The following is a 25,936-nucleotide window of genomic DNA, read 5'->3' as shown; positions in this document are numbered from 1 at the left end:
ATAAAAACAGAACGCAAGCAATATCATAGATGCCAACACCACAGTGCAATCAATAATACTTCAGTCAGATTAGTTTTGATAGTTACACTATTACACAGGCAGCCTGTACCTTTGGCCCGAGGTTCCACTGTGATGGTCTCACTGCTGTTGCCTCGCCCAGCGGCTGTCACGGCAACCACCCAGATGCTGTACTTCCTGTTGCGGGCCAGGTTTGGCACTCTGTAGAAATATACATCAGGAGAAGCCTCAAACTCACTCATCACCTGGAGAGAGGGACGGAGAAAGGGAAGGGGGTTACACATCTGTGCATTTAACAGGGGAGTAATCTTCAAGATTATTCTCTCTCCGTACAGGACTTTCAAATACAGCCCAGAATGGCAGGACTGGAGGCGGCGTTATAATGAGAGCTGTGGTAATGATAATAGAGCTCCGTACAGTGGGGTGGTTGGAGCAGAAGACGATGTACTTCCTAATGATGCCGTTGAGTTTGAGAGGAGGGAGCCAGGACACAAACACCACGGAGCTGGTGGAGGCTGCTGCCTTAACTCCCGCTGGAGGTCCAGGGACTAGAGGGAGGAAGGAGAGTAAAGATTATGTTAAACATACATATATACTGCAAGTATTAATAGAAACATATGGGCTCATGGCCCTATTCAAGCCCATTGCAGACAGTGCTTTATTCCTGAAATCTGATTTGACGTATGCATGCATAGCTTGAACTTTTGCAGGAATCATGCTGTGATGTCAATGTGAAAGCAGTGATCCACATCTATCTCAAGTGTATCTCAAGTGTATCTCAAGCCAGGATTTGTATCTCACTGTCTTCCTTGGTCCGGGTGAAGATCTGCTCGCTGCGCACCCCGTCCCCGGCCCGGGTGAAGGCCAGAACCTGGATGCTGTAGTTGGTGTATTTCTCCAGACCATCCAGTTCCAGAGACGGGTAGGAGGTGGTCACGTTCCTGATCTCTCCCAACTCTGACAATGTCACACAATGGTTACACAACAGTTTATCACTCACTCACACACCATGTCAAATCAAGTCTATGATCCAGTGTGATAGAATTCAAAGAACTACAGTACAGTGACCACAATAACACAATAAGCCTATAACATGCAGTAAGACCACACTGCAAACTACCATACAAGATGATGCCCATACACAGTAAAATATGGTGATTTTTGACCGAGGTAGTATCTGTGATATTGTAATGACTGACTACTGGCAGTAGTGCTCTGTCTGCTGCGTCTTCTCTGTCCTTGACTGAGTGTCCTTGTAGACAGAGCTGAAGCAGTGACATACTGCATCCTGTGAATTATTGATGGAGGCCCGGCAGGCTGCAGGCTGGATCTCATCCACAGGGCCTGAGCAGGAGCAGGGTGTTAGCTCTGGGTGCTGCCCACTCTGGCCCTGTGGTACCTTCCTCCATATAACCCACCTCACTAGAATGAAGCTACTAAACAACTCATGGACTAGATTATATACAGAACAGGATGTGTCTATTGAGATATAATATTCATTGGTATTAAAGCTATAAGTTTAATTTGTAACTAATTTGACCAACACTGGCAGAATGAAATTAAGGGGAAAATGGCAATGTTGCTGAAATATTGCAAAAATTCAACAAGGCAAACCCATGATCTAGTGTTGCCTGTTGAGAAAACTAAAAACTAAACTACTACTACTAATAAAAACTAAGCTAGGGGTGCAAATCTGCCAAGTACAAGATCAATGACATGCTACATAGCACAATTAATATAGAAAATTAGAGACTGGGCTAAAACCATTATGATCATAGTGCTCACACCACCAGTGGTCCGCTAAGTGCCTGCTAGCTGGTGTGTTCTGAGTGTCTGTTAATAAGGCTCTACCTCCATCTGCCAGATTGGCCCAGTAGATGACTCTGTAGCCCTGCAGGTTTCCATTGAGGGCCTCTTTGGGCAGGGTCAACCAGGAAAGAGAGATGACTTCTGGAGACTTGGCCATGGCCAGGACATTCTCAGGGGGACGCGAGGGGACTGTTAAGGGACAGGAGGGAAACAAAGTTAGGACAAATGTACAGACAATGGTCAAACTAGGCTGAATTAACTCCCCCTACTGGCTTCTAACTTTATTGCTGATTTCAAATATTTTGGTTTGAGGTAATTCAGCAATCATCCAGAAGATGGTAGTCTACCTACGGCAGTGAATTTTCTCACTGTGAATGCAGGCACACGCACACACACACACAACTCTACCCTACCCCACCCCTTAACCCCCTGATCCATACTAACCATCCTCCAGTGTTTTGGTGATGACCTCCTGAGAGGAGGGCCCGGTGCCTGCACGGTTAGCCGCCTGCACCACCACCCCGTACTCAGTGAACTTCCTCAGGTTGTCCAGGGTGATGCTCTCACTGCTGTCCCCTGTGGTGTCCATGCTGATGATGTTAAACTGGAAGCTGCCTCCAGAGCTGTACTCTCTGTAACCCACCTGGTAGCCCCGGATCACCCCATTCTGAAGGTGCTTGTGGGGGGCCTGAGGAAGAGGAGGAGGAGGAGGAGGAGGAGGAGGAGGAGGAGGAGGAGGGATGGATCAGACTGTACATACTCATGATACAGATTGAAACAGGAAAATCTCTCTGTTTAACTCCATGAAGACACAGTACCTTCCAGGTGACTTTGATGCTTTGTGGAGAGGTGGCCTCCAGTTGTACTTCTTGTGGAGGGCCATCAGGGGCTGTAGAACAGATGTGTAATATTAACACAAAATACTCTTATGAGAGATTCAGTTGAATGAGGCAGAGATGATAGCAGAGACGATAGAGGAAAGCAATACTTTTTTCTGGTTGGTGTGTGGCAAATTAATTAGGTAGACTAGACCCAGCTGCTATCGCATTGGTGCATATGGGAGAGACACCCCTTAAGTAGACCAGAACTGTGAAAAAAAAATCCACCATCTTTGACGGAGGCAATTCAGACATGAATTATATTTAGGAAATATTTCACTAGATGGCGATGCAGCACTAGAAATATGTTTGCTCTGTTATGAACGAGAGACAGACCTTTACCGTATTCAAGGGAATATTACAATACAAATAAATACATATCCATGAGTAGAATCTGAAGACAAACAGAATATGTGTCAACCTGGTTTGGAACATAACTACATGATGTTTTGACCCTGTGAAGGAGAGATCTGCGTGGGCTGACCTGCTTCATCAGTGGTGATAGTGAGCTCGTTGCTGGTATCGCTCTTGCCGATGTCGTTCTTGGCAAAAATGCGGATGTTGTAGGTGGAGGAGGGGTGCAGGTCTATAATGGTGGCCTGGTTCAGCTGGGGGGACACGTCTTTTGTTATCTGGGCTGAATTCCACGAGGCTGGGGGAAGGGGCAAACGCAATGAACCTATTAGCATCTCTGTATGACATGACAACCAACAACAAACAAGTTAGCTAATGCAGAAACATATTTAGTTATAACTATGTCATATGCAATTCCATATGGATTTATCACGTTATTCCATAGGCCTATATGCCAGCGCTACCTGATTTGTTCTTGCACTCAATGTCATATCCTGTGATAGGGCTGTTTCCGTCGAAGCCCATGGTCCAGCGGAGGGCAATGGTCCGGTCTCTGACCTCTCGGATCTCCACCTCGGGAGGGTCTGGAGGTTCTAAAAGGGTTTAACACCACACACACACACAGATTAGATAGAGAGGTTTACCTGTTCACTTAGTTGTCCTGACAAGGAGAAAACAAACTGCAGGCTGAAGTTAACTAGGGCCCAGAGATATTGGCTTATTCCACTATGAAGAAACAGCTTAAGAAGCTGGAGCAGAAGCCAGGGGTTTACCTTGTACTGTTAACTGAATTATCCCTCTGTCTTCACCATAGGAGTTGATGGCATGGCAGGAGAAGAATCCAGAATCTTCCCGAACAGTGGGCAAAATCTGAGGAGAGGTCAATGTACTTTTTAACCAGGAAGCATCACCATAATGCACCATCATAGTTCAGTATTCAACTGATAATAACCTCTGGTTATTTTATAGGCTACACAAAATGTCCAGCATCAATCACCGCAAGTACAAAGGCTACTATAATTATTCATGCTATATTGAGAGCGTACTATACTAATACCAGCTCAGTACAAACACAACAATATACATCACCCCCTTTTGAGGTGGAGGCCCCAGGCCCCCAGCGCACCTTCAGAGTGGAGATGACCTCGTCAGCCACCTCTTTGACCACGACGGTGTAGCGGCTGGTCTCTGGGTTGATGATGCGTTCCTCCTTCTCCCAGCGCACCATGATGGGCTTCTCCCCGTGGGCCGTGCAGCTCATCTCCTTCTGCTGGCCCACCGTGGCCATGGTGGTGTTGGGGTACGACGTGATCATGGCTGGGACTGAGGGAGAGAGGGAGAGGAAAGAAAGGGAGAGATTGATGCAGAGATTGTAACTTTTATTTAACTCAACAGAGGCTCATACATTCTTCTTAACAATTCACTATAAGTTCACAGACTGGCCTCTGCCACCCTAAAGCCTAAGGGGGGACTCATTCCCAACATGAGAATAGTCAACTATGGAGAGGCATGAACTCCTATTTAGATCGCCCTGGTTCCCACAATACATTGAACACTAATGGTTCAAAAACAGGCCTTCAGGTAAGCAATCTTGTCTCTGCTACAGCATCTTTGATACAGACAGACAGCAACTGTTTACGTGTTGTTCCTGAGGCAGAGCGTCTCAGACAGAGACAGAGACAGAGACAGAGACAGAGACAGACAGAAACAGAGACAGAGACAGAGACAGAGACAGAGACAGGGACAGAGACAGAGACAGAGACAGAGACAGAGACAGAGACAGAGACAGGGTGCTACAGAGCAGAGGAAAGCCGTGACTAGTCTGAACTCCCCACGGTGTGTAGAGCTCGTCTGGCGTTACGACACTACGACGCACCACGCTTATTAGCAGCGGCTCTGTGTGTGTGTGTGTGTGTGTGTGTGTGTGTGTGTGTGTGTGTGTGTGTGTGTGTGTGTGTGTGTGTGCATGCGTACGTACGTGCGCGCGTGTGTGTGTGTATATTTGGGGAAATACCCCAGTCCAGCTATAAACTGCTGCAGGTGTCTTCTACTACTGTACAGATACACAACACAGTCCTATACTGTCTCACATAGGTTTGTGTAGATCACAGTTACATTGAAAGCCTTAATGGTACAACCTGCTGTATTGATATCTGTTACAAAGGCAGCACATGCTGTATGTACAGTGCACTGTTGCTGATGTTTCAGAGAGGAATGGACTTCAAGGCAGATAAAATAATGTATTGTATATGAATGTGTATGTTTACTGTATGTGTTTAACAAGATCATCCATACAGTACATCCTACTGGCTAAGACAATGGGATAAGTCTGGGGGCTGGTGCTGTAGCCATTCTCTGTCTGTCTGTCTGTGTGTGTGTGTGTGTGTGTGTGTGTGTGTGTGTGTGTGTGTGTGTGTGTGTGTGTGTGTGTGTGTGTGTGTGTGTGTTAAAGGAGCTGTTTCTCCAGAAGCTAAGTGGGTAGTACGAGCAGGGAGGACTCGTGGCACGTCTCAGAAACACTGTCTGAGAGCATGTTCCCCTGCAGCAGTGTAACTGTGATCTCTCTCCTCTCTCTCCTATCCCACCAGGACGGCTATGATTTAATGATGAGAGCCCACTTTGATTATTCATACACAGCAGACAAGACTACTCCTCTGGCCCCACTGCTGTCTCACTACCTCTCCACACACACACTCAGAGCCTCAACCTCTCCGCTGTCTTCTACACACGCAGTCGCACACCAACACAAGAAGACAACACTCATACACAGAACACACACATACACACACACAAATTCAGAGAAACAGAGAAACACATGCAGAAAAAACAAACCACAAATAATCCCAGGTGACACACTCAGAGGGGTGTGTGTGTAGGAGGGAGATGCAGCTCCGCTAGCTGACAGCCCGTCTCTGACATGATTGAATGTGTCAGACTAAGGTCTGCCAACGTTTAAGCCTCATCTCTTATTCACTCTCAAGCTATGCCAAAGAACGCTGATTTATTTAGCGTGACAACTATGAATTTTAAGTGAGGCACATTCAAAAATCCTCCTCAGCCTTCTCTAAATGTTATTGCTCCTTAACAGGGGTAGTTTCTACATCTGAGGCAGCAGGCAGCGCCGTGGCGGGCGGCGTCAGCAGGAGACCTGCCTGATGTTCTCCTACTCCTGCCCCCGTGAGACCGAGGGCATGCCTTGATGAGCGCTCCGCCTTTGAGGAGAGGGGGGAAGAGGGGGAGCCGGAGGAGGGGAGAAAAAATTCTGACATTCCTTTCGAACAACACAGGCAAATTATCTGCTATTGTTATCACACACGTAGATCTGGCACATAACCTAGCTCCATCACTGTGTGATCAGCACAGGTCCACATGATCAAATTGCAGGGAAATGTCTGTCTGCTGTGGCTGTCTGTTAAAGCTACAGAGACTGCCTCCTCTGTGCTGTCACAGTGTCATACTCAGTTTGCTGTGACACTCCCAGTACTGCTACAGTAAAGGCCTCAGGTGTCAAAGATGACCGAAAACAAACAGGCAGCTCAAGGTGTTCTCCATCTTAAACCATCCTCACAACAACCTGAGACTTGTTAAAGAAGGTTGGGGGACAACAAAAGGCTGCTCTCAGCTAGACTCCTCTCTCCTGCCTACATTCACCAAACAGCCCTCAGTAGCCCCCCAGGCTACAAGTATTATTTTTGATGGCCCATAATTGCTTCGCTGATGTATATTTTTTAATATCCAGCGATGTTACAGAGCCTGGTAATAAAGCGCAGTAGGGAGAGAAAGAGAGAAGGGGAGAGAGAGAGAGAGCGAGACAGAGAGAGGGAGGAGGTTTCTATTCCTATCTGTCTGTCAGGTCCCAGTCCCAGGTCCCAGTCCCAGGTCCCAGTCCCAGGTCCCAGTCCCAGGTCCCAGTCCCAGGTCCCAGTCCCAGGTCCCAGTCCCAGGTCCCAGTCCCAGGTCCCAGTCAGGGCTGGCTATGTGTCACTAGGCAGAGGGAGACTGAGGGGGAGGTTGCCATATTGGATGGAGATGGACTACAACTGACTAAGAAAACAATCATCCAGTAGCATTATTAAAAGGTTTGAATTGCAAAAACTGCCGGTCTTGAAATTGTGCATGATGAACAGAACATTATAGAGTTTAATTTCGGGAAATCCAGGGAAATCCAAAAAACATTGGTATATCAAATAAAATGAAAACATCTTAATGTAGGATTTCCAGTTGGCTAAGGTGTACACATTTTGAGGAAAATGTATTATCTGCACAGCAGGAGAAAAATCATTGTATCTTTTTGATCTGTACCCCTTCTCTGTAGAAGAGAGGGACTGAAAATAAGGTAGAACACCACATGCAAATAGCTGTTCCCCTGTGCCCTTACTTAGTCTGTCTCTAATTTAAGTACTGATGGGTTTAAATGAAGCAGAAACGCACTGAAGAGCTTCATCGGCCGGTGACACACACATGCATGCACAAATGTGCACACACACACACACAGGATAGTTAGGAGAGGGAGGGCAGGCAGGCAGCAGTGCATACTGAAACACTAATGGTCTTCCTTTTCAATCCACTCAAGCGAATAAGTACACTTTTACAGAAAGCATCTTGAGTCTGAGTGCACAGTTCAGGGGTTATAAGGCATGAAATGTGATATTATGATGAGTGACAAGAGTACAGCTGTACCATCATGTAATGATAGCTTCCAACCCCCCAGTAGCATGATGGATACCACTAACAAAAGCCCCAAAGACATCACAACTCTGGGATTTTTGGATAATCAGAATTTCCCCTCTCCAAGATGTCGATCGTCATTAAATTAAAATAGTCTTGAGAGATTTGAGTAAAAATAAACAGGAAATGAGAGTAGGCTATAGAAGAGAACGAGCAGGAATCTATAAAGTAGGGAATCTATTCAGCTCACTACACAGAGACACGCTCACAGTAGGTCCCCTTTACAATTTGTGTTACTGTAACGCCCCTTTCTATACAGCCCTAAATCTCCCTGTGTCTTTCTGATGAAGCTTTTGAAAGCTTACTGAATCTGATGGTCAGGAGCAGCTCTCCACCTAACTCCTCCATCCTAACCTACAGTACAGTACAGTACACCGTAGCCAGCTCACACATACACACACAATTACAGTAGGCTATGAAAGACTGAGACTGATACATTAAAAGCAAATCTCTTGCTCTCCCCTCCTCCCCCTGTTCATTCCCAATGATATCGTGTGTCCTGGGGCGTGCTGGTCTCAGTGTCATGGTGGAGGCTGATCTGGGACTGAGGCTGGGGTGACGGTGCTGTGTGAGGATAATACGCTTCAACCCTCATTTCATCATCTCTCCTCGCCGGGAATCGTGGGAAAGTAGGCCACCACGCCACGCAATGCCTCACTGGGCAATACCCCCCGAACACACACACACACACACACACACACACACACACACACACACACACACACACACACACACACACACACACACACACACACACACACACACACACACACAAACACACACACACATAGCCTATAATACACCCACACACGCATATTTACAATACAGACACACACACTCCTCAGGCCGGCCCAGCATTCTTCTCACAGGCCATACAGTACAAGGATGACTGGTTGGGTGGAGCCACTTTAATGCCCTGTTCTCCTGCACAATTACTCTCTCACACTCACTCACCACCACACTGCCAAAGAACGCTGCGATGACAACAGGAGACAAATACCTCCTGGGAAAAGAAGGTAGAGAGGAGAGGAAGACACTTTGTATTGCAGTTGTTGGGCCTGGCTACGGTGTACAGCCAACTGTCTGTCAGTGATAAGTAGGCATTAATCAACTGCTTAGCTACTGTTTATGGCATGCTGACCAATGACCTGTGTGGGAATGTGAAAAAAGTAATGGTGCCTGGGCCCAGCCAATTGCTGATTGGCTGTGTAAATGTGCTGTCTCTAGGAGGGCTGAGAGTCAGTGTCACCACAGGTCTAGCCACTGCATGACAACCATGGCCTTCAGTGAGCTAATGTACTGATGGAAACACAGAGTGCTACATAAGCACTTCCATGTTAGCCTCATTAACTATGACAAGCTCATACAGTACAGTACACTGGGTGGAGTAGGCCAGGGCATCGTAGCCATGCTAGCTAGCATACAGCCACTGTCTGTTGCATCTGTGAACAATGGCGCCGGAGGGGAGGGCTGCCGTCTTATCGGCTTTTAACCAACCATGCTATTTTGTTAGTTTTTTTGCATTGTTCATAACTTGTTTTGTACATAATGTTGTTGCTACCGTCTCTTATGACCGAAAAGAGCTTCTGGACATCAGAACTGTGATTGCTCACCTCAAAATGGACAAATAGTTATTTTTTAATGAGTCGGACGGAAGGGATATACTACTACAGACACCCGACCAGGCCCAGATCCCCGTGATTCGCTGGAGAAGGAAACAGAGATTTCATGGAAAAAGATCAGGGTGCCTTGCGAGGATCAGGCGACGAGTGGCTAATCTGCCCTTGCCTTCCGTCCTGCTAGCTAGCGTTCAATCGCTGGAAAATAAATGGGACGAGCTGAAAGCATGTATATCCTACCAACGGGACGTTAAAAACTGTAATATCTTTTGTTTTCTCGAGTCGTGTTTGAACGACGACATTAAGAACATAATGCTGACGGGTTATACACTCTATCGGCAGGACAGAACAGCAGCCTCTGGTAAGACACGGGGTGGGGGCCTATGCATATACAGTATGTGAACAACAGCTGGTGCACAATATCTAAGGAAGTCTCGTGGTTTTGCTTGCCTAAGGTAGAGTATCTCATGATAAGCTGTAGACCACACTATCTACCTAGAGAGTTTTCATCTGTATTTTTCGTAGCTGCCTACATACCACCACAGACTGATGCTGTCACTAAAACTGCACTCAATGAGCTGTATACCGCCATAAGCAAACAGAGGCGGCGCTCCTAGTGGCCGGGGACTTTAAAGCAGGGAAATTTGAATCCGTTTTACCTCATTTCTATCGGCATGTTAAATGTGCAACCAGAGGGAAAAAAATTCTAGACCACCTTTACTCCACACATAGAGACGCATACAAAGCTCTGCCTCGCCCTCCATTTGGCAAATCTGACCATAATTATATTCCTGCTTACAAGAAAACTTTTAAACAGGAATCACCAGTGACTCGGTCTATAAAAAAGTGGTCAGATGAAGCAGATGCTAGCACAGACTGCAACATGTTCTGGGATTCTTCCGATGGCATTGAGGAGTACACCACATAAGTCACTGGCTTTAAGAATAAGTGCATCGAGGACGTCGTCCCCACAGTGAATGTACGTACATACCCCAACCAGAAGCCATGGTTTACAGGCAACATTCACACTGAGCTAAAGGGTAGAGTTGCCGCTTTCAAGAAGCGAGACTCTAACCCGGAAGCTTATAACAATTCCTGCTATGCCCTCCGACAAACCATCAAACAGGCAAAGCATCAATACAGGACTAAGAACGAATCGTACTACACCGGGTCTGACGCTCGTCATTCACAAGGCCGCAGGGCCAGACGGATTACTAGGACGTGTACTTCGAGCATGCACTGACCAACTGGCAAGTGTCTTCACTGACATTTTCAACCTCTCCCTGCCTGTAATACCAACATGTTTCAAGCAGACCAACATAGTCCCTGTGCCCAAGAACACTAAGGAAACCTGCCTAAATGACTACCGACCCATGGTAGTGGGCTACGTTTGTAGCCATGAAATTCTTTGAAAGGCTGGTCATGGCTCACATCAACACCATTATCTCAGAAACCCTAGACCCACTCCAATTTGCATACCGCCCCAACAGATCCACAGATGATGCGATCTCTATTGCACTCCACACTGCCCTTTCCCACCTGGACAAAAGGAACACCTATGTGAGAATGCTATTCATTGAGTACAGCTCAGCGTTCAACATCATAGTGCCCTCAAAGCTCATCACTAAGCTAAGGACCCTGGGACTAAACACCTCCCTCTGCAACTGGATCCTGGACTTCCTGACAGGGCCGCCCCCAGGTGGTAAGGGTAGGTAACAACACATCCGCCACACTGATCTTCAACACGGGGGCCCCTCAAGGGTGCGTGCTCAGCCTCCTGTACTCCCTGTTCACTCATGACTGCACGGCCATGCACGACTCCAACACCCTCATTAAGTTTGCTGATGACACAACAGTGGTAGGCCTGATCACCGATAACGATGAGACAGCCTATAGGGAGGAGGTCAGAGACCTGACCGTGTGGTGCAAGCACAACAACCTCTCCCTCAACTTGATCAAGACAAAGGGGATGATTGTGGACTACAGGAAAAGGAGGACCGAGCATGTCCCCATTCTCATCAACAGGGCTGTAGTGGAGCAGGTTGAGAGCTTCAAGTACCTTGGCGTCCACATCACCAACAAACTAATATTGTCCAAGCACACCAAGACAGTCGTGAAGAGGGCACGACAAAACCTATTCCCCCTCAAGAGACTGAAAAGATTTGGCATGGGTCCTCAGATCCTCAAAAGGATTTACAGCTGCACCATCGAGAGGATCCTGACGGGTTGAATCACTGCCTGGTTTGGTGTCAGAGGAAAGCCCTAAAAATTGTCATCGACTCCATCCACCCTAGTCATAGACTGTTCTCTCTGCTACCACATGGCAAGCAGTACCAGAGCGCCAAGTCTAGGTCCAAGAGGTTCCTAAATAGCTTCTACCCCCAAGCCATAAGACTCCTGAACAGCTAATCAAATGGCTACCCGGACTATTTGCATTCCCCCCACCCCCTCTGGAGCACTGTTGCTACTCTCTGTTATCATCTATGCATAGTCACTTTAATAACTCTACCTACATGTACATATTACCTCAATTACCTCGACAAAGGTGCCCCCACACATTGACTCTGTACCGGTACCCCCTGTATATAGCCCCGCTATTGTTATTTACTGCTGCTCTTTAATTTGCTATTCTTATCTCTTACTTTTTTTTTTTGTATTTTCTTAAGACGGCATTATTGGTTAAAGGTTTGTAGGTAAGCACTTCACTGTAAGGTGAACACCTGTTGTATTCAGCACATGTGACAAATAACATTTGATTTTATTTGATCTTCTCAGTGTCTTAGCCACACCATGATCAGAGACTCTGTCTAAATAGATTGTTCATGCTTGTTTACACCAATCAGAGTAAGTATATGAAACACAAAGGCATGAGATGGAACCTAAAATAAGTCTGTGTGAATTTATGATGTGTACATGTAATATGTATGGTTACTGATGTGTGTGAGAGGGTGTGTGAGAGGGTGTATTTATTTACATTATGTGAATCTGAATGGATGCATGTTAGAGATAGTGTGCGCGCACGTGTGTGTGTAAATGTGGCATTGTGTGTACTGTAGGAGCACACGTGTCTGACCATATTTGCATGTGTGTGTCTGTCTATGTGTGTTTGTGTGTGTGTGTGTGTGTGTGTGTTTGCATTATTATGTAGCAGTCAATGCCAGGAGGGAGCTGCATTTGGCTCTGACAGAGAGAGCGACTTAGCAGGGGGGCTCCTGCAACAGCTTGATAAGAACAGCAACAGAAAATAAGCTCTCCTCACATCTGAGCACCATCAAATGAGAATACTTCCCCCACGCAGCAAAGCCAGACTGGCAGTGCCAGGAGACTGGTGACCAGGTCATTAACATACTCCACATGCTGCAGCCACACCAGTCAACACAGCAGAGAGAGAGACACCACAAACTGTCTGGACTCCAATACAAAACCATGTCCTTCTTTCAGTATGTCATGACTCATCACTCAGACTGTGTCTGTTTAAACGGTGTGATAATTCAATGTACAGTTACTACAGTAGCCTATAGGCCATCTGAGCAACCCTAAGGTCCATTGTTCTAAACCTTTGGAATGACACAGTGTCTAATGAGTGATCTCATGTCACTGAACTGCATCCCAGTTCCTCTCCAAGTCCCACTGACGTTAATGATGCCCATGGCCCAGGCCTTGGTTCTGTCTCAGGTTGGTTTTGTAACCAGAAAGTGATTAGTGATGCTACAGTTAGTTACATTTGGCTGCTGCTGGTACTGATTAAAATAGACCTGGCAAGGCAGGTCCTCTCCCTCTTGTCATTCACACATGATGTCTACAAGGCTATAGGAGAACACTATAATACAAATCAATACGCAGCCAGGGACAGGGCTGATACCAGTAGATAACATATGGGGTGGTACAAGACATGTCTGTGACTTCAGGGAAATACAGATTGAGAGATGGCATGAGAGATGGCATACAGTAGATAACAAATGTGATGCAGGCAATGTAGTACAAGTAGGGCAACAGTATCATTATCATACACAGACACAGACACACAGACTGAAAGAGAGAGAGACAGACAGACAGACAGACAGACAGACAGACAGACAGACAGGGTGAAAGAGTGAGATAGAGAAAGCAGGCCAGATAAAGAGAGAGCACAGTGGTGTAGTGGTGTTGTGCTCTCTCCCTCTCTTTTCCACATGGCAGACTCTGCTTGAATGAAGAGTTGAACGTGTAATGGAGGGGACATAAGTCTGCTCAACAAAAAAACACACGGTCACACCACCCCACCCCCCCATGGCCAAAGTACCAATGACTATACTGTGGGGTCAACATTTTACCCTTATCCTTCTTTCCTCTGACCCAAACTCACAGACAAGATACAGTTAAATAAAGGTTCAATAAAAATAAATACAATAAAAATACATACTTGTCATTTGATGCTTCACCCAACAATACCAAACAGAGTTTGTCTAACAAGGAAGTCAAAAAGAAACGTTACAGTAGTTTTGGAGTCTTACTTTTGACGGTGAGGTACATGGACTTGCTAACGTCAGCTCCCACATCGTTGCTGACCTTACACAGGTAGTAGCCGCTGTCCTCCTCTAGCACGTGTTTGATTAGCAGAGAGCCATTGACCAGCAGCTGGATACGGGAGCCAGAGTTCAGGGCGATGGGCTGGAACTGGGGAACCCCGTTACCTGGGGTGGAGACAAGGAGGGTCGGGGACATGAGTCATGAATGATACACATTTCAAATGCATTTAGCACCTTTCAAAAATCACCATTATAAACATTTTGAATGTAGAAGTCTACAATATCCTCTAATCCTTAATCGGAACCATTGTATTTATGGCATAAGCAAAGTAAGCTTAAGAGCACATGGGGGTGGTGTTCTACAATTTCCCCTAACTAATTTAAACCCAAAGCTACTACTGTTTTTGTTTTTAAAGCTCATGTTTTGGGTGCAGACTATTGACAGATGCGCATCCTTATTCAACTTGTACAGTGTGTAACGCTTCAGTGACAAAGCTTTAGGGATTTAAGGACAGTAAACATGCATCTTAACGCTGCCCCTAAACCTCAGCAGCTGCTGTGGAGAATGTAGCCACTAAAAGTGGGTAATCATCAAAGAGATGTTCAACACCAGAGCAGATTGTAAAGGAAGAAAACAACAAGACTGCAATGAGGCCTTGAAACAAGGAATCAGCCAATGAAATGCTGTGCAGTTTCCTTTACACAGCAAAGTACTTTTCTTTTCCTTTGTTTTTACATGTGAGGATTTATTTATCCACTGACTCTCAGGATTTGATGCCTGTAAGCTATGTTTGGTATTTTTCATGTGAACAACACTGAACTTGTAGGCATGTACATTTACAAATCTACACATCAAAGAAGGAAAAATGTATTGTACATATATTAATGGGTAAATACAACCTAACCCCCAAAGCATTGATTTGGTCTTGGTGAAACACAAAGATTAGTATTAGTATGTACACGCTTTTGTAGGTCAAATAGTATTCAAAGATCTCTCTGGTGGTGAGGTATACTTCAGCATACCAGCATACAGCATTATACTATTCACATATCAGGGAACAAGTATATTTTCTATAATCATCCATGTTTCTGTTGGAGGTAATGTTGGACAGTCTCATTCAAAAAGGTCAAAATGACTTAGTGTAGTGTAGGAAATGTCTAATGCTGAAAATGTTCAGGTCAATGAGCTGCCTGGGAATGGAAACCCACTCAGAGCTGTAAGTGGTCTACCTATGTTACAGTAATAGCAACACATCCAGGCTCGCTCATAGAGTATTAAACATATGTCTGAACTGGGCCAGATATCAGCATGCGCTAAAGTTAGCGTGTAAAGATAAGGACATTTAGTGAGCTGTGGGTTTTGGTCCTTAATTAAAAATGCAGTCAAGTGCTTCTGGTTAGCGAGGGGTCAAGTGGCAGTACTATTCCCACTCTGCTGCCTTGTAAACGAGAAGAGAGAGAGATAGAGAGAGAGACAGAAAGTGAAAGAGAGAGAGAGAGAGAAAGAAAGAAAGAGAGAGACACACAGAGAGAGAAACCGAGGGTGACAGAGAGAGAGAGAGACAGAGAGAGAGAGAGACAGAGAGACCGAGAGACAGAGAAAGACGTGCTCTTGGATGATGGATTTCGCATATCCAGAGAGAGCTAGCAGTTATGATAATACCAGCTGGCCTTTCCTTATTCACTTTTCAATCTCTCTGTTGCTCTGCTCTGCTCTGCTAACACCTGACTGGGAGAATAAAAAGCATCTCCAGTGCCATAATATACAGCAACACAGACACTTGCACTTACAAATTAGAGGTACATCTCAGATAAAGGCGCCGGCCAAGTCTTCACTTGCCATCGCCGTGGCGAAGGATCAAGGTTCTGTCAGGCGTTATTAATCAGACAGGGCGTCTAAGATATTGAGGAGCGTCTCTCTCACATCAAACCCAATCTCCTCTCGGTCCCAGGGAGCCCAAGTCAAAAACAAATCCCATCAAAGCCTGGCTGCTGAGTCTGGCCCTGACCCACACCTTTGATGCCCCTCACACTGCCCCCACACGCCACACCATTGGTTGGATTAGTTGTCGTCTCTCCATTGGGGGAAGATTTCACCCGTGTTATGGACGGAGCAGCAAACACCTGGGTACCCTCTTCAGCTATCCTGGTCAAGTGCTGTGCCACTTTATTCACCTGCTCTCTCCCACCTCACTGGTAGCTCCCCCACCAAAAAACCCACAGTGGCTGTACACCTGTGACCCATGAAAGTGTATGTGGCCACCTGCAGTTGTTGAACCACATCATACATGGGCTGTGGATGAAACCATATGCGTTCAACTACAACTACAGTTACTCTATCCAAAACAGCTGCTGTTACATCCCTAAACAATGTCCTTTAATAAGTTTGTATAACCATTGAATTAATGCTACCGACAGTCTTCTGATGCCTGATTTACTTCTATGTTTACCTTTGGAGTGTTTCCATACGAGGGTGGGGCGTGGATAACCCTCAGCAGAGCAGTTTAGTGTCACAGTTTTGCCATAGATCCCATCCTGGTCTGTGGGCTGCACCACAAACTGGGGAGGAACTGGAGAAGCAGAGGGAACCACACACAGACTGACTTACTAGTACTTCTGAGATAGAAAGATAGTATGAGAGATAGATTAAGATTGACAAAAAGAGTGCAGTGGAGAGAAATATACAGTATAAAGACAGATGCGAAGCAACGGAGAGAGGAGCAGAGAAACAAACAGAAACGGAGAGAGTCAGGGAGTGAGAGGAGGGAGCCTAAGAGAGATACATCTAGAAGCAGTGACGGAGACAGAGGAACAATGTGCTAGCCTCCTCTCACCCCTGACAATGAGCTGACTCTGGTGCTCAACGGCTGCAGCCTCGTTGCGTGCAATGCAGGTGTAGTTTCCGTTGTGGTCTGGGGACAGGTTGGAGATCCGCAGTGAGCTGGTGAACTCTATGTTGTCAATGGTGACCCCCAGACTGGCAGGTATTGGCCGCCCGTCTTTCTGCCATGTGATGTCCAGGGGCTGGTCACCTGACATTACTACGCAGGGGATGAAGACACGCTGGCCAATGGAGAACCGCTGGAATGCAAAGGGCTGGATGTATGGTGGAACTGGAAGGGAAGAGGGGGAGAGATGACCATAACCACATTAGGCTGAGAGACAATACACTATACCGGTCCAATCTCCTATGTGTCATACTTCAATCTTCTATCAATCCCTTTGGTCCTTGGAAATCATTGTTTAGACTCTAAACTCAAAAGGACTGAGAGTGAATCATCACATAATTCCACCTTAGTCATTCCTCCTGTCTAGCCGAACATTCTGTACTCTGAGTCAGAGCAAACAGTACCAAGCACAGGTGTACTATTCCAGAAACAGTTGAAGGGGTGATTCTGTATTTTGGCGATTCATGCCATGTCTGTCTAGAAAGAAGAGATCAAAGGAAAACCTAACGATCCTCAAGTAGGGAAAAACCACCATGTTAAACAAATTATTGGAGAATCAGGCCTCATGCTAGACTAGATAATGACCTAGATGTGAGATGCTCCTCAGTAAGTCCACTGTTGCACCTTCTCAGGGGACTCTCCAGCCATCTCGCAAGTCAGCCATATTTGAGAATCAACAAGTTAAAATGACATTAAAATAAGCAGCACTTCCGCACTGATTTAATTCACAACAAAGTAGGGATAATGGACTCCTGGGATCTCACCAGCCGCTTTCAGAATTTGAAGCATAAGCAGAGCAAATTAACTAAGGTACTTGTAGCGGGGAAGTGTTGCTTTATATCATGTGGTCACCCTTTTCCCCCGCCCCCCCCAGGCTCATCTTATGGAAATGTCTTAAGTTAAGCAGTGGCTGCATCCTTCATGACATGGATATGAGGCGTGGGGAATCACTTGTTAACGTTACCATTAGGTATTCTTGGGCCTCTGGTAATTAAACTCAATCGCTACTGTACGTGCAGTCATACTAATGACCCTAGCTTAGTCTCACATCCCATAGCAGTGCAGTCGTAGCAGTGGTGAATGTGTTACTGTAGCTTATGTTACACAATGTGATGTGAAGGCCAATGGGAGTATGACCTGCGAGGTCACTTCCTATCTCTGCCTACAGCTTTGCCATGTTCTACTGTCCACACTCTCATACCTCTTAGAATGCTTATGTATCACATGGAGATGTGTGAAACTTACTCCTCGGCCTGCAGTGTCCTCACTTGCGCCAATGAATAGCTAGCTTTTCATGTGGTGCCGACTGGTAAGAAACTTCAGGAGGGTGATCGTGTGTGCTAGCATGGCAGAGGTCAGGAGTTTGCGCCAGGTGTGGGCCAAATCAAGAGGAAGAGGAACTCGCTAAGCAAGCAGCATGACGTCCTTTACACTTACCCAAGTGTGGTATGCTAGTGTGTTTACTGTGTACTGTCACAGTGCATGAGTCAGGGAGACAGGCTCTTCCTACCTTTGACACTGAGATGGACACTCTGATTGGTCTCTTGGTGAGGTTTGACCAATACCCTGCAATTGTACTCTCCCTGGTCCAGCTCCTGCACGTTAGACAGCTTCAGAGTGCCGTTGTTCTCAAAGGCCCTCTGCCTGTGGTTGAAGGGGAGCAGGTGGGAGTTCTTATACCACTTGATGGAATAATATGGGTAGCCAATAACGCGACAGTGGACGTACGCGTCCCGCCCTGCGATGGCCGTGATGTTTTTCATTGGACGGATGCTGGCAGCCCCTAAAAATACAGAGAGGGAGAGAGAGCTCTCTATAAACACATTTATGGGTGAGGGGATTGTGACATGACAGTCAGCAACACCAAGCCGTATGTATTGACAGCACACCCAAATGTGTTAGTTTTTACCACAGGACCTCATGGTAGACTCTGAAGAGAGGGCTGTGAAATCAGGACCATATTAGACAAGGACAAGGTAGTGTTGGCTGACAGCTGAAAGACAGAACACTTTAGTGGGCAATATTCACTGTATGAGTTAACTGAATTACAAATCCAAGAGCCACTTGAAACTAATAGTCTTGTCTGAATAAATAATCTATACATTCAGCCACAACATAATAAGTAAAAACTAACTAAGGAAACAAAAGAGCGAGAACTATATTCCCTTTTGCAGTCTAAAGATAAAACCACCACCAGCCTAGAAACAAAGTTAACCTCAACAGTTGTAACTACAGGATACACCACACTGGACTGAAAACCTGCCTGTCAGTAAGGCCTACAAAGAAAATAATAATAAATTGGTCAACTGTGTTCAAACATCTACACATGGAACAGCAGTGCAAATCAGCTGACGGGAATCATCTCAGCAACAGTGATCTGTGTAGAGGATCAGATTACTATTAAAGACAAGAAGAGAGGTATTATGTTCAACAAATAAGACACAGTCAATAGAACAGACATGTTATGGATGGATCATACACACAATACACACAAACACACACTAACAGAACATGGGTGGTTGTGACCTGGCATTGTTATTGACAGTATGAGGGACTGACATGCAAACAGGCCAACAAGATATGGGTGACTACAAGCAGTGTTGGGATAGAAAAAGAAAAAGACCTGGAGTATCACAATCACACTAAGAGCATAGAGGGACGATGTGATGAGAGATTCACACAGGGATAAAAAAAAAAAACACTGAAAGTGAAAGAAATTAGGGGAAACTAAACAATGGAGTCCAAAAGCTGCAACTGAGGAATAAAGGGAGCAAAGAGAAAGAAAGAAAGAAAGACAAAATAAATCTGAAAATGAGTAAAAACTAAAAAAGGTTAGGAATCTGTAGGCACTTTACAAAGGAGAGAGAATACAACAAAAACCTAAAAGAAACAGGCATTGAATTTGGAAACCAAACAAACATGAGTTAGGTGTATGTTTTTGTTGTTTTGGAGGAGCTGATCTGACAAGCACCTCTTACGTTTATTCGAGCCTGGTGGTAGACTGCCCCGGCCGAGTTCCTGCAGGTGCAGCGATACACCCCTCCGTCCACCTCCTTAGTGTGAGTGATGTTCAGCTGGCTGACCACGTGGCCCTCGTTAGTCTCGTAGTGGCCGGGGTGGTGGTGGTTGTCCTTGATGACCGGGTCGTCGTCCAGGTTCCAGGTGCAGGAGGGAGGGGGAGTGCCTTTGACGTTACACACCAGGAAGACCGGTTCGTTGGGGTTGACCACCTTCTCACTGAAGGAGGACAGAATCTTCGGAGTGCCGTCTGAAAGGGGAGAGAAAGGGAGACCATGAGTAATGGTTAATAAGACTGAACAAAAGCAGCAATAGAATATCGTTCATCTGTCACTCAAACCTGTACACCTACCTTTTTTCTTTGTCTGCCATTATTGGGGGCAGTCTTGGCCAAATAAAAAACAGCTTTATTTTAGAGTGGCCTGCTGTTGCTATCTGCTAACCCTGGTATGTTCTACATCATTATAGATGATCAATATCCTCCTTATACAGTTCTGTGGCCACGCGAGACAGTTGCCCAAGCAACCAGGCTCAGGTAAGCAGTTTAAAGCTGACTGGGATAGTAGCCCTAATGACACTGGCTGCTCTGCAGCAGCACAACACAACGCATTAACACAGGCCCTGCATCGATCCAGGGCCAAAATCCCTTTGTGCTAAGTCACTGCTGGTGCTACTAAACATACATGGAGACAACACATACACACAACCAGGGGTGAAACGTTCACTGGGTACAGCGGGGACATGTACATTCTGAAATTGCATTTTTGTCCCCCCCAGTTTTATCATTTGAATGTGACACAAAACAAGGCAATGGTGTGCTTTAGGACTATGCAGACAGAGTGGTCAGGTAGGCTGTGTTTATCTGACTGGATAAAAAAATGTAATAATAATTATGTCCCCCCCACCTCTTTTTTATTTTATTTAAAAAAAAAATATTTTACCCCTTTTTCTCCCCAATTTCGTGGTATCCATTTGTTTAGTAGCTACTATCTTGTCTCATCGCTACAACTCCCGTACGGGCTTTGGAGAGTCGAAGGTTGAAAGTCATACGTCCTCCGATACACAACCAAACCAAGCCGCACTGCTTCTTAACACAGCGCCATCCAACCCGGAAGCCAGCCGCACCAATGTGTCGGAGGAAACACCGTGCACCTGGCAACCTTGGTTGGCGCACACTGCGCCCGGCCCACCACAGGAGTCGCTGGTGCGCGATGAGACAAGGATTTCCATACCGGCCAAACCCTCCCTAACCCGGACGACGCTAGGCCAATTGTGCGTCGCCCCACGGACCTCCCGGTTGCGGCCGGTTACGACAGAGCCTGGGCGTGAACCCAGAGTCTCTGGTGGCACAGCTGGCGCAGCAGTACAGCGCCCTTCGCCACTGCGCCACCCGGGAGGCCTCCCCCCCACTTCTAACACAAAAGTTGCGCCCCTGCACACAACATAAAACTGTGAACGCTCATGCTACAGTCAACTGCCAAGCGGTACAGTACACATGGAAAAAAAACACATAGTAATATATTCTAACCACTGTCTTGTTACAACATCATAAATATATCCAATAACTGCCATAGCAACATTGATCTTTATAAGAAACCACTACTGTATCTCACCCTCCAAGATGACCGGAACAAAATCCTGAGCGGACATTTTGTTCTTCCTGGCGAAACATTGGTAGGCCCCTCCGTCGCTCTTGGCCATGCCCTCCATGATCAGGTTCTCCCTGCTGATGCCTGTGATCCGCACGCTGTTGCCGGGGTAGATGATCTCTCCGTTACGGTACCACGACAGCTCGTACTCATCCGAGCCACTGACACTGCAATGCAAGGACACCTTACTCCCCACGCTGCCCTTCACCTTTCGTGGGCTGACCACTGCCTTCAGGGGCTCTGGACACCAGAGAAAACACAGAACACACATCAAAAACCACAAACCAAACTGGAGGCCTATGATATTGTTATACCGTGAAATAAATATTTTGTTGTGTGAACATTATCAAACAAATAGGTAAACAAAGTGACAGGGCTATAGCAGCTAACGCAGAGACATCATGGTACCCAGGCTGGGATAGCTCCTGATGTGTGAGTGTGATGTGGTGTTTGGACTCACGTTTGACAAGCAGCCGGCCCACCACCTCAGCGTTGCCATAGCTGTTCCACACCTCACACACGTAGGTGCCAGAGTCGGTGGGCTGGGCGCTCTCTATCAGCAAGCCCGTGACACTCTGGTGGAAACGTGTGTCGGGCTCCAGGGGGCTGTTGTCCTTCAGCCAGCGGTACTTTGGCATGGGATGGCCCGACGCCTTACAGGGCAGCTCTACCCGATGGGACGCCATGACCTCCCGACGGTCAAAGCCATCCAGAATCCCCGGCTCTGAGTTAGTGGGATCTTATGAGAGATAATAGAGAGAATATGTTATGATAAGAATAGAGTTCACTATTAGAAGAGATAGTGTTACGATAGCATTCACTGTGTTGTGGACATTGCAATATATGAAGATGCAGAAGTTTCTGATGTATTACTGCAACATTGTGTACTGTACAGAAATCTAGATGTTTCTGGAGTACCGTTATTTAAGGTATTTAGGGCACCATAGACTGACCTGACACAAAAAGCCGTGCGCTGTTGCTTTGCCTGGTCTCGCCCGTGTAGCGATGCCGTGTGGTGCAGCGGTAGTTATACAATCCATCCTCATTCTGGACATCCAGAATATACAAGGCTCCTGTGGTTGTGATGAGAAATCTAGGTCCTAGAAGAGAAAAAGAGAGAGGAGGGGTTATTCACATAAAAAAATACAGGAGGTCGTCTGGCCAATCAGCTCAATAGGAAACTATCCATCCAGTTAGAAAATACACCTGGTCCTGCATAATCCATGGCATTCACAAACATGAATGATCTAATATATATAGTATACACTGTACAGTGCATTTGGAAAGTATTCAGACCCCTTGACTTTTTAGACATTTTGTTACGTTACAGACTTTACACAATACACCATAATGACAAAGCAAAAACAGGTTTAAAGACATTTTTCCAAATGTATTAAAAATTCAAACAGAAATACCTTATTTACGTATGTATTCAGACCCTTTGCTATGAGATCAGATGCATCCTGTTTCCACTGATCATCCTTGAGATGTTTCTACAACTTGATTGGAGTCCATCTGTGGTAAATTCAACTGATTGGACATGATTTGGAAAGGCACACACCTGTCCATATAAGGTCCCACAGTTGACAGTGCATGTTAGAGCAAAAACCAAGCCATGAGGTCGGAGGAATTGTCCGTAGAGCTCTGAGACAGGATTGTGTCGAGGCACAGATCAAGGGAAGGGTACCAAACAATGCAGTATTGAATGTCCCCAAGAACACAGTGGCCTCCATCATTCTTAAATGGAAGAAGTTCGGAACCACCAAGACTCTTCCTAGAGGTGGCCACCCGGCCAAACTGAGCAATCGGGGGAGAAGGGCATTGGCCAGGGAGGTAACCAAGAACCCAATGGTCACTCTGAAAGAGCTCCAGACTTCCTCTATGACAGGGCTGTCCAACCCTATTCCTGGAGAGCTACAGTCCTGTAGGTTTTTACTCCATCCCTCATCTAGCACACCTGATTGTAATAATTAACTGATTGAAAAGCTGAATCAGGTTGGTTACCACTGGGGTTGGAGTGAAAACCTACAGGAGCGTAGCTCTCCAGGAATAGGTTTGGATAGCCCTGCTCTATGGAGATGGGAGAACCTTCCAGAAGGACAACCATCTCTGCAGCACTCCACCAATCAGGTCTTTATGGTACAGTGGCCAGACGGAAGCCACTCTTCAGGAAGAGGCACATGGAGTTTGCCAAAAGGAACCTAAAGATTGTCTGGTTTGATGAAACCAAGATTTTACTCTTTGGCCTGAATGCCAAGCGTCACATCTGGAGGAAACATGGAACCATCCCTACTGTGAAGTATGGAGGTGGCAGCATCATGGTCAGGGAATGTTTTTCAGCGGCAGAGACTGGGAGACTAGTCAGGATTGAGGGAGCGAAGTACAGAGAGATCCTTGATGAAAACATGCTCTAGAGCGCTCAGGACATCAGACTGGGGTAAAGGTTCACCTTCAAATAGGACAATGACCCTAAGCAAAGAGAAAAGACAACGCAGGAGTGGCTTCGGGATAAGTCTCTGAATTTCCTTGAGTTGCCTAGCCAGAGCCTGGACTTAAACATGATCGAACATCTCTGGAGAGACCTGAAAATATCTGTGCAGCGACGCTCCCCATCCAACCTGACAGAGCTTGAGCGGATGTGTAAAGAATGGGAGAAGCTCCCCAAATACAGGTGTGCCAAGCTTGTAGCATCGTACCCAATAAGACTCAAGGCTGTAATCACTGCCAAAGATGCTTCAACAAAGTACTGAGTAAAGAGCCTGAATACTTATGTAAATGTGATACTTCAGTTTTTTATTTGTTATACATTTGCAAAAATGTCTAAAAATCTGTTTCTGCTTTGTCATTATGGGGTACTGTGTGTAGATTGAGGAGGGAAATTTAAATTAAACAATGTTTTAGAATAAGGCTGTGATGTAACAAAATGTGGAAAAAGTCAAGGGGTCTGAATACTTTCCAAATGCACTGTATATACAAAAGTATAAGGACACCCCTTCAAATGAGTGAATTCGGCTATTTCTGCCATACCTGTTGCTGACAGGTGTATAAAATCGAGCACACAGCCATGCAATCACCTTAGACAAACATTGGCAGTAGAATGGTTGTACTGAAGAGCTCAGTGACTTTCAGTGACTTCCCAACAAGTCAGTTGATCAAATTTCGGCCCTGCTAGAGCTGCCCCTGTCAACTGTAACAGCTGTTATTGTGAAGTGGAAATGTCTAGGGGCAACAACGGCTCAGCCGCAAAGTGCTAGGTCACACAAGCTCACAGAACGGGACCAGCGAGTGCTGAAGCGTGTAGCGCGTAAAAATCGTCTGTCCTCAGTTGCAACACTCACTACCAAGTTCCAAACTACCTCTTGAAGCAACATCAGCACAATAACTCTTCGTCGGGAGCTTCATGAAATGGGTTTTCATGGCTGAGCAGCCGCACACAAGCCTAAGACCACCATGTGCAATGCCAAGTATAGGCTGGAGTGGAGTAAAGCCGCCACCATTGGACTCTGGAGCTGTGAAAATGCCTTTACTGGAGTGATGAATCACTCTTCACCACATGGCAGTCCGATGGACTAATCTGGGTTTGGAAGATGCCAGCATTACTCTACCTGGCCCAATATATAGTGCCAACTGTAAAGTTTGGTGGAGCAAGAATAAGGGTCTGGGGCTCTTTTTTATAGTTTGGGCTAGGCCCCTTAGTTCTTATGATGGGAAATCTAGGGATAGCCGGCTTTTTTTCAATTTTTGCCTAAATGACATACCCTAATCTAACTGCCTGTAGCTCAAGCCCTGAAGCAATTATTAGTACCATTTAAAAGGAAACACTTTGAAGTTTGTGGAAATTTGAATTGAATGTAGGAGAATATAACACAATAAATCTGGTAGAAGAAAATACAAAGAAAAAAACAACAGTTTTTTTCTACCACCATCTTTGAAATGCAACAGAAAGGACCCAGTTCCAGCCATCACTCTGGTTGTAATTCCTATGTTGTCCACAAGATGGCAGCAGTGTGTGTGAAAAGTTTCAGACGGATAACTTAAAGTAAAAGCGAACTACATGCCATTTAGTGTGAAGTCACCCAGGTACATTTGGGCAAATCGTGGAGGAGACATTTGCATTCATATTACATTTTTATGTCAGAATATCGTCAAATCTATATATTTGGACTTTTATTTAGCTTTTCCAGTATTAGTAGCCATATTATTAATTCAACATTTGCAAAACAACCAGTTTTCATAACTTCATAACTCTGAATATTCTTATAATTTTTGTCCAAAAGGAAAAGGCATGCCTTCATACAAGGTTAGTAGCTACATTTTACGACAGATACAGGGTCTCATTGGCTATCTAGCTATCTTTGTTTGACCCCGATTGGACCCGAGTCGTTCAAGTGAAGACCGCCCACGTCA

General features: G+C 45.8%; 1 protein-coding gene across 2 annotated transcripts in view; it reads right to left on the bottom strand.

Annotated features, from left to right (window-relative positions):
- LOC139386013 (cell adhesion molecule DSCAM-like) overlaps positions 1-25,936 on the bottom strand; it is a 125,829-nt gene that overhangs the window by 11,914 nt on the left and 87,979 nt on the right. For both annotated transcript variants that reach the window (XM_071131343.1, XM_071131344.1), the window contains exons 4-21: positions 22,483-22,629; positions 21,990-22,268; positions 21,494-21,769; positions 19,834-20,130; positions 18,373-18,645; positions 16,749-17,027; positions 16,365-16,484; positions 13,900-14,079; positions 4,186-4,382; positions 3,833-3,929; positions 3,524-3,652; positions 3,190-3,357; positions 2,646-2,716; positions 2,272-2,515; positions 1,870-2,016; positions 820-975; positions 436-566; positions 110-263 (exon numbers count right to left, since the gene is read on the bottom strand). In XM_071131343.1, the coding sequence (XP_070987444.1) occupies positions 110-263; positions 436-566; positions 820-975; positions 1,870-2,016; positions 2,272-2,515; positions 2,646-2,716; positions 3,190-3,357; positions 3,524-3,652; positions 3,833-3,929; positions 4,186-4,382; positions 13,900-14,079; positions 16,365-16,484; positions 16,749-17,027; positions 18,373-18,645; positions 19,834-20,130; positions 21,494-21,769; positions 21,990-22,268; positions 22,483-22,629 (3,345 nt within the window). The remainder of the gene's footprint in view (positions 1-109; positions 264-435; positions 567-819; positions 976-1,869; positions 2,017-2,271; positions 2,516-2,645; positions 2,717-3,189; positions 3,358-3,523; positions 3,653-3,832; positions 3,930-4,185; positions 4,383-13,899; positions 14,080-16,364; positions 16,485-16,748; positions 17,028-18,372; positions 18,646-19,833; positions 20,131-21,493; positions 21,770-21,989; positions 22,269-22,482; positions 22,630-25,936) is intronic.

This window comes from Oncorhynchus clarkii, chromosome 27, assembly GCF_045791955.1.
Source record: "Oncorhynchus clarkii lewisi isolate Uvic-CL-2024 chromosome 27, UVic_Ocla_1.0, whole genome shotgun sequence".
Lineage (NCBI taxonomy): Eukaryota > Metazoa > Chordata > Actinopteri > Salmoniformes > Salmonidae > Oncorhynchus > Oncorhynchus clarkii.
Note: the sequence above shows the minus strand (reverse complement) of the source record. Positions and strands in the feature narration are given on the sequence as shown.